At 40.0% G+C, this 9,331-nt stretch overlaps 1 protein-coding gene across 1 annotated transcript in view; it reads right to left on the reverse strand.

The window, feature by feature from the left end:
- dock4b (dedicator of cytokinesis 4b) overlaps positions 1 to 9,331 on the reverse strand; it is a 173,047-nt gene that overhangs the window by 18,727 nt on the left and 144,989 nt on the right. The window contains exons 44-48 of the mRNA XM_037696152.1: positions 6,055 to 6,138; positions 5,848 to 5,967; positions 4,689 to 4,810; positions 1,842 to 1,953; positions 1,050 to 1,131 (exon numbers count right to left, since the gene is read on the reverse strand). Of these exons, the coding sequence (XP_037552080.1) occupies positions 1,050 to 1,131; positions 1,842 to 1,953; positions 4,689 to 4,810; positions 5,848 to 5,967; positions 6,055 to 6,138 (520 nt within the window). The remainder of the gene's footprint in view (positions 1 to 1,049; positions 1,132 to 1,841; positions 1,954 to 4,688; positions 4,811 to 5,847; positions 5,968 to 6,054; positions 6,139 to 9,331) is intronic.

The raw sequence follows: 9,331 nt of genomic DNA on the forward strand, positions 1-9,331 counted from the left end.
ACACACACACACACACACACACACACACACACACACACACACACACAACAAAAGCATATAAAAGACCAAACAGGAGCACGGCGTTAGGCTATTACCCACAAATACTGGCAATCAGGAAAGGCCAATCTCTCTTTCTTACCCCCAAGCCTCTCCGCCATCCTTTCAGCATCACTAGCTCCACAACGTGATAAATGGCCTGGCCCTTCCTTCACACACACATACACAAACAACCTTCTCACTCCCACTAACCTCGCTCCTACGTCTCCTCTTACACAAAACAATCCAAACACAGACGTGAGCTACAGCTCGACGGGGTTGCATACGTAGCACCAGACGAGAGATAAGCACAAAAGCCACACGCAGGCGAAGATTCTTCATTTTAACAGCGGCCGTTTTATGAATCTGGAGCGAGCGGAGGATGTGATAGCACTTGGAAGGCTATCATATGAATATAAGATAGCGATCGCTGGCTCTCTTTCAGGTAACGCCACGGCGGCGATAATTCACGACACGCTTTATGGGTAGACAGAGGGCACTTTCATAAGGGCGCTGCCCGCTGTCAGCAGCTCGCCAAAGGGGAGTGCATACGCTTCAATAAACGTCTTCATATATTCTCACTTTTTATGACGGGAATCAGGCAGAAACACATTTACTCGTTGGAACACAGATGAGACGGCAGCGTTAGGTATTTACGCTGTACACTGCGGTACAAGGGGCCCGGACACAGGATTGTATTAAGGGATGCTCGGCCCAGACGTAATAATCTCTTATTCTCTCTTGTGCTGTTCTGCATTTTCACCAGCAACATGTTTCTTCCAACTGCCCTTCCCTCAACCCATATATTATTATTTTTAATCACGGTTCACATTTTTATCATCAGCTCATCCTCTGTCGTCGAACCTCGTAACCTCGAAAGACGGAAGCGGTTTGGGAGAACATCGTGTCGTCGAAAGTTGGAGAGTTCAGTCTTCCCAGACGGCCCGCCTCCTCCACGTGGATCACTCGGCTTACAAACCTGCAGCTTATTGTTTTGTAAAAACACGTCTCACCTCTGGCACTTGAGGGGGCCGAGCTGGTGACGTTGGGCGAGGCAGAATGGTTGGAGCTGAGGCTCGAGGTAGAAGGACTTGGCTGTGGGTGGGAAGGAAAACAGGATCTGTATCAACGTCATCGACCAGAACAGAAACATAAAGTTTATAAAGTGCACGTAAATCAGCTTCTAGTGCTTCCCAGTTAGCTCACTTTGATAAAACACCTTATTATATGTCAGACAACTTCAAAATGAAAATATAAATCTGTAATTCACAGCAGTTTATAATATTTCTCAATTTTAATTTGATTTTTTAAATACGCTGTACATATTCTGGAGAATAAACCCCTCAATATTCAAAATTAGTTGTGCAATTGGCTCGATCCCTGATAACAGCCTTGTGCTGTTGCTCCGGTCCGGCCAGGTGCATCAGACAGCTTGCCAGAAGTTGTCGGCAGCTCTCTGAATTGGCCAAATCTAGTTTAGATTAGACTCGGGCTGGCTCCCCAGACAACCTGCACAAAGCACTGGGTCCTGAGTTGATATAATCATGACGATTTGTTTGGCCCCCCCGAACAAAAGAGTCAGGATGACAGAGCGAGCTGGGGTCAGGGGAGTGGAAAAACGAGGGCGGAACAGAGTGAGGCGGGATTGTAAAAAGAACTGCAAGGTGAGCGTGAGGGGAGCAGGAGGGCAAATGTTGGGATGTGGACTCAATTCACTCCTTTAAGAGGCTCCACCAGGGTGGGTGGCAGCGCATACGAGGCTGCACGTACCCTTGTGTGTTCTAGAGGGGGGGGGGGGGGGTTACCTGCATGTTGAAGACTTCATCTGAGCTCTCCGACTGGCCGGTGATGTTGCTGACTTCATTGGAGGCTTGGGATGAAAGTGAGGACGAGGAGTAACGGTTCACTGCAGGGTAGCTGCTGAGGCTAAGGGTGTCAGAAAGACAGGGAGACGTTGATGAGGTGGCTTTCATAAAGCACACTCAAGTCTGTTAGCAAAATATCTCATGAACCAGTGGATATACTTTAATTAAACTCTAAGAACACTGGTGACATATCTAACTGATGAATGTTTGGGACTATTCTGATTTAACATGTTTACCAATGCTAAGCAGTCACACTATTGTGATTCATTTTTCTTAAGTGTATTATTCGGAGCATTTCCTCATCCAGATGTTTTCAAGTTAGTTCAACAAATCGTAAATCAAAACATTCAGCTCTTTCAGGACAATCCCGCTATGACTTTTGGTATTGGTGCAGCTTTAGCTTTTTGAAATATTTTGCCTTTTCTTCTCGTAGGAAATGAATTGAGCTTATTTTACATCCTTCAAATCTTTAGATGTGTTTACAACATTTTACTGCTCCTTTCACATTTTGTTCTGCTTCAGCTTCTTTCAGCTAGCTTGTGCAAACTTAAAACTTTTTTTCAGCTAATTTCAGCTGTTTGTTTCAGCTGTTTTGTGTGTCGTTTTGATTTTTTTCAGCTAACTACAACATTTTTGTGCTTCTAACTTCTTGCTGCTAATTTCAGCTTTTTATGCTCCGTTCAGCTTATTTCTGTAAGTTTCAGCTTTTTCTACAATTTCAGCTAATACAAAGCTGTTTTTATGCTAATTTAAGCTTTTTCAGTTAATGCCACATTTTTTTGTGCTCATTTAAACTTTTTGCAGAGTAATTCAGCAAAAATGTGCTCTCTCCACTAACTTCTTTTATTGACAGCTTATTCTTTTTTTTAAACTACTTTTTGGCTGTTTTTTTATTCATTTATTTATTTTTGCTAATGTCATTTTTTCCCCCAGATAATTTCTACTTTTTGTGCTAATTTCTGCTTCTTTCAGTCTAACTGGGCAACGCTCTTTCTCATTTCATATGCTAATTTAAGCTTATTCTACCTTTTCAGCTTCCTTTTTAGAAAATGTTTAGCTAATTTCAGCTGTTTTCAGATAAATTGAAAGTTTTTCTTGGCAATTCCCGCTACTTTCAGCCTAATTAACTTATTTCTGCTAATTTCAGCTTGTTATGCTCCTTTCAGCTTTTTCAGCTAGTTTGAGCTTTTTCTTCTATTTCAGCTTCTATTTAGCTGTTTTATGCAATTTTTTAGCTTTTTCAGCTAATTCCACTTTTTTTTTTCTCATATCAGCTCTTTCCACTTCTTTCTCATAGTTACGGTAAGCTTCTTTCTGCCTGTTTGGCTGCTTTTTTGATATTTTTAAAACTAATTTTAGCCCCCCACCCTTCCTCATTTTGTGTTCATTTCTACTTATTTAAACTTAATTCTGCAAACTCTTTCTGCTCTTTTCTCCTAATTTAGGCTTGTTCTTTCATTTCAGTTAAAATTCAGAATGTTTTTAAGCTAATTTCAGATGTTTTTAAGCAAGTTCTTCTGCAGTAAGCATTTACATTGCATTTTTGCAGGAAATGCAATTTCTCTAGTTAGCCTATGCAAACACAAAATGGCTATAACTTGGTCATTTTTACAGACACTGAGCTGAAAGTTGGCGTGGTAGTTGCTATCAACGTGCACTTTGAGTGGTAACGTATCTTTATTTTTGGCATGCAAAGCGATTTGCGTTCGTTCAAGGAATGTTACTTTTGTTTTGTTACGTTCCACTACGTTTGGGAGACTTACCAAAAATCGAGCGAGAGCACCATCGAGGCCAGGAGGGAAACAAAAGGCAAACAGAAAAAGAGACTGTCAGATTAAATGCAAATCACCCTTAAAGGTTCAGGAGGAAAAAAAAAAAAAAACGTTTTAAAAGTTTGGTTTTCAAAAACAGTGCACAAAAGTCAGGCCAAAATATGCTGAAATGTCACGGGGAGATTGAAGTGATGTACGCGTCCCCTAGTTTCTGTGCCCTGTGGGATCAGACCGGGGAAGCAGAATGTCGCAGGTAGACGGCGTGGAAGGGTCACTGAACACATCAAACACACACAGACAGCCACACACAATCTGCCTGCCGGCCTGACAGCAGTCACACAGAAACATCCCCGCGGGTACCATCTATCCACTCTCCCCTCCCCATGTTTTATATGCCAACACAGGACCACACCAGTAAGGGATTGAAGGAGGAAGAGGGAAAGGGCACCGAGTGTGGCATTCAAAGTGAGGTGGCAACTCGGAGAATAAAAGAAAAGGTAGACGTGGACAAATGTTCTGACGTAAAGACCCACAGAAATAAGGTAAAATAGGATCATTTAAAGTGGAAATGCTCTTTGATGATTTGTGATGCTTTAAAAGAACAAGACAGAAGAATCTGACGTTTTCTTAGAGCTCCAGAAACATTTTTTCTTCTTCTTCTTCTTCTTTCGGCTGCGCTGGATGTCCTTCCTGTCACAACCACAGACCACTGAGCTACCACAGCCCTCTGTGTGGAGCAGAGCTGCCAGCTAGGGTGCCCAGGGGAGCAGATGGTGGGGGTTAAGGGTCTTGCTCAAGGGCCCAGAGTGGGACAAATGAGGGTGGAGGCAGGTGTGGGTACTTCACCTTTCCAAACCAAAGTTTGATATTGTCAGTATGGGGAGTTGAACCGGCGGCCTTCCAATCACAGGCTTCGTCTCTAACCTCTGCACTCCCCCATAACGCCAGAAACAAATAATGCATAAAAATGTATGAAAAGGAACAAAGTATGTGGGGACTAAAAAAAGGTCATCACCTTCGTCTGGACACCCCTCTGCCGCCGTCCGGACTAATGATGCTGGGTGCCGAGTTCCTGCAGGTTCGCGGGCTCCCGTTGGTGAAGTGCACCGGGCTCGCCCGCACGTAAGCTGGAAACTCCTGGGGTTTTGAAATGAGAAAAGAGTTAAAGTGATTAAATGCTTTTTTTTTGTGCCAGCGTGGGGTATGTAAACAAACTACTTGAGGGGAGGTTGTTTAATGAGGGGTGGATTTCTCCTTTCGAGGACTGTAGGGGTCATTTACTCTGGGGTCTAAAAGAGCAGAAACTTGCTTTTGTCTACTCGAGTTTCTGCTTCTGTAAGGACTTTAGTTAATAATTTCAGAAACATGTGGAACATTTTATTTTGAATACATTTTGTAAAAAGAATTGTAGCAATACATAGTACAACCTAAAATATATCCCATAGATACCAAGTGCATACCTGGTACTTGGGGGGACCTAGTTGTATGATAAAATGACTTGTTACCTAGTACTAAGAGAGTATATACCTGGTAACCTGGTAGATACCAGGTATTTACCAGTAAGTACCAGGTGCCTACCTGGTAAATATACAAGTACCAGGTATGTATCCAATAGGTACCAGAAATGTACCTGTAGGAATTGGGTATGTACCTGGTACCTACGGGGACTTGCTGTATTATGAGTTGATTTGTTACCCAGTACTTACATAGTATGTGCCTGGTAACCTGATACATACCAGGTATTTACCAGTAAGTACCAGGTGCCTACCTGGTAAATATGCAACAAGTACCAGATATGTATCCCAATGGTACCAGGACCTTGTAGGAATTGGGTATGTACCTAGTACCTATGGGAACCTGACTGTATGATAAAATGACTTGTTACCTAGTACTTAGAGGGTATGTACCCTGGTAACCAGGTACACACCAGGTATTTACCAGCAAATACCAGATGCCTACCTGGTAAATATGCAAGAAGTACCAGGTATGCATTCCATTGGGACCAAGAATAAATATTGTAGGAATTGGGTATGTACCTGTTACCTATGGGGACTTGGCTGTATTATGAGGTGACTTGTTACCCAATACTTAAGAGTTGTAATTCATGTACATATTTGCCGTGTTTGGAATGGTCTTCAAAAGTTTAACTACAGCAAACAGGAACTAAGACTTACCTGTATGCCCAAACTGGATTTCATAAGATGAAACTGGTCCACCAACTTCTTGTGAAGAGGTCTCATGTCTTGGGGAACGTATTTCTCATGCACAGCGAGGCCATACTCCAGTATATGTGCCTACAATAGACATAAAAGTCTAAGCCCTTGTTTCAATATTTGCTCCAACTGTCCTTGGCTGCAATGGGTTTTCTTTATTTTCCCAACCTGCTCAAACATGAGTTCTCTCAGTCGTCCGATCTTTTCGCCGTCCTCCGGATGATTCAGGGTGTAGTCCTTCACGAAAAAGGCCTGCATGGGAACAAAAACGCAGAATGTCCACTAAAGCAGACACAACAAGAGGTGAGGCAGTAACGCCTCGTGGCTCTGACATGTTCACATGAATCCCATCAGGCAGCGAATTAGTGTTTGCACATTTTGTTTCAAGAGTCCTTCAAAATATCTACGTGTAAACTAACCCTCAAACACAGAATCCTGCTTCTGTGTAGGATTATTGGGTTTCCTTTCACGGTTGCATTAATATCAAGTTTGAGGTGAGAAAAGGTGTATATGAGCAAACAGAGAAAAACCTCATGTAAAATTGAGTTATAGGAAAATCAAAGACGTGAATTTTTTTATTTGATTTAAAAGCCAATTTAGTATCAGATTTTCAAAGCTCTTTTTATGTCACTTTTATTCTTGTCTCGCTTGAAAAATAAATTGATTACAGCTCGCATTCTGCTTTTTCTATTCACACTCAAACTATTTCTTCAAACAAGGAGTCTTGCTAAAGAAGCAGATAAAATAAAACACCATAGACACCCCTGAATGATAATAATGCTTATTTATTGCATCCTTACATTAACAGCCAGCTCCCTGCTGTTTACAACGGCATCAACACTGTTCATATGTCTGCAGATTATAGCAAATCCAGTTGAGTCTGTGTTTGAGCACACCAAAGAGAGGAGGGGGGATGAAATGATGAAAAGCCTAGCTCGCAATCTGCTCTCAGATCTGCCCCAGAAGGAAATGTGGAAAGAGGAAAAAGAGGCACCGAGAGGTAAAAGGGGGTGTTCACGAAAAGCGCAGCTCCTCTCAAGGACACAGCTGTCTGTTTCTAAAGAGACAGACTGAGAGAAAAGACGCTCAAGGCTGCTTCAAACATGTGCACACGCACACACACACACACACGAGAGATTCCTATCAAATGTGACAAAGGCTTACAGAATATAAATACTCATTATTCAAAACCTCATCAGATGAGTTTTTATCAAGGTAGAAGAGTAGTACGCACTGCACACGATAGCATGGTTCTCAGATGTTAGTAGTGTGATGTGATGCTGTATATATAATGCGAAACGTACTATAAAATAAATTATACAAAATTACATATATATATTATAATTAGGCCTGTCGCGATAAACAATAAATCAATGAATCGCATGATGAATGAAAATTATCGACCTCATTTTCATTCACTGTCTTTATCGTTTCTTCTCGTCTCTCTACTGAAGACACTGGATGACAAAAAGCTCAACTCCGGTACTCTTCACTGATCCCTCTCTCTCTCTTTAAAATCTCTTAGTCATCCAAAATCACGTTTTTGGATGGTTAAAAGCAGCTAAGCTGAGAAGCTAAGCTAATAGGCCGACCTCGGGATGAGCTCCAAAATTTACGGTTGAAACCCGTGCCTTCGTGTAAAAAGTTGTTTTTCTCTTCAAAAAGAAACTGAGAACTTGTTTACTGATTTTTATTTAATTAAAAGCTTTGTGTGAAAAATGCTATGCCAAAGAGATCGAGCGCATGTCACATCAAGGGCCCTCCCTCCCATTTTTCTTAAAGACACACGCTACTCAACTATCCATCCTTTGGTTCAAACAGTCTTATACTGCCATCAGGTGGTCAGAAAAAAGTACTACACTCCAAACAAATAAACATTTCTTCTAAAATTTGACAATTAATTGCTGTTAAATTTCAAACAATATTTTCATTTATTGTAATAATTTCTGAGACAATTAATCGCCCAGCAAAATTTGTTATCGTGACAGGCCTAATTATAATAGCATGCTGATTTATTTGCCGGGCACTTTATTATGATTTTTTTTAAATAGAATTTCTTCCATTTACTTTTCAATTTATATGCTTTTTTTATGATTGCCTTCAGTTGTCATCACTCTTTGTTAAAAACAGGTCTCAATTGTAAATGAGTCCTCGAGGCTCAATGAGACTAAACTGTATAACTAAAGGTTGAATTGAATATTTGATATGATTTATGATATGATACACTGTTTTATTTCATAAATCATGATAGGATATGATACAATGTACTGTATATATCATATATTCATATGATAAAAAATACATGATGCATCATTTATCAAACCACTTCATATCATATAGAATATTTCGTACTATTAAGTATTGTACCATTATGTATTTTATTATATCGCATTATATAGAATAATTTTTATTATGTTGTGTATTTTAGTTTGTCATGTTGTATTGTATCATACTTTATTATATTTGTTTGAACTATAATATATTGTATTGGATTTTATTGTATCGTGCCATATCTCAATGTACATATCAATGTATATATATCATGATATATTGTCATATGATAATGTTTCATATTGTATTGGGTCATACTGTATTATATTTTATTGCATAGTATAATGTATTTTATTGTACTATATATTATTGTGACATATATTGTATATTTCCTTGTGCATGTTCCTTTGTACTGAAACTTTGGCACAACAATTTCATATCTTATATTATTGCATTATGTTGGATCATAGTGTAATATACTTTATTACGTCGTATCACATTGTATCCTAACATCAGATCTTGTTTATAAGAGTGCTCAGGTAGTAATTTGAATAAGTTCTTTTCAGAAGACGATTCCTCTCAAGAATATAAAAGGCAGACAAATTTATCAATAATCTTGCACAAATGATGGAAATTTCTCGCCAGACTGTGGCGAGCGGGACCCTTCCGCTGAGTGACTCAGTTAATCATTAGCAAAGTCCAATTAGAGAGGGAACGCTGGTGGGAGGGGAAATAAATCAGACAGCATTCCCCCCGAAGGGTTTCAACTCAAACTAGAGCAATAAATCTGAATATTAATAACGACAATTTCTCCCTCATTTGTAGCCGAGTCTCCACAGCTGTCAATCGGCATTACGGTGGAGAGAAATGATTAGATTTAAAGGTGCGGCCTGCGGGGGAATACTTGATGTATGCTGCTCAGAAAAAGATGTGTTGACGCCAGCTGCAGGAAAAAAAGACCACTTGTGTCCAGCTCGTAGAAAGAAAATTAAATATGCAACTTTTTTTTTTATGTTTAATGAATGATTAATAACTAGATAAATTGCATTTCTTGCAAAAATGCAATGTGAATGGTTATTGCTGAAGAATTAGCAGAAAAACAGCTGAAATTAGCTAAAAACTTGCTGTACTGTAGCTGAAATGGAAGAACAAGCCTAAATTAGCAGAAGAAAGC

This window comes from Nematolebias whitei, chromosome 22, assembly GCF_014905685.2.
Source record: "Nematolebias whitei isolate Nwh7 chromosome 22, NemWhi1, whole genome shotgun sequence".
NCBI lineage: Eukaryota > Metazoa > Chordata > Actinopteri > Cyprinodontiformes > Rivulidae > Nematolebias > Nematolebias whitei.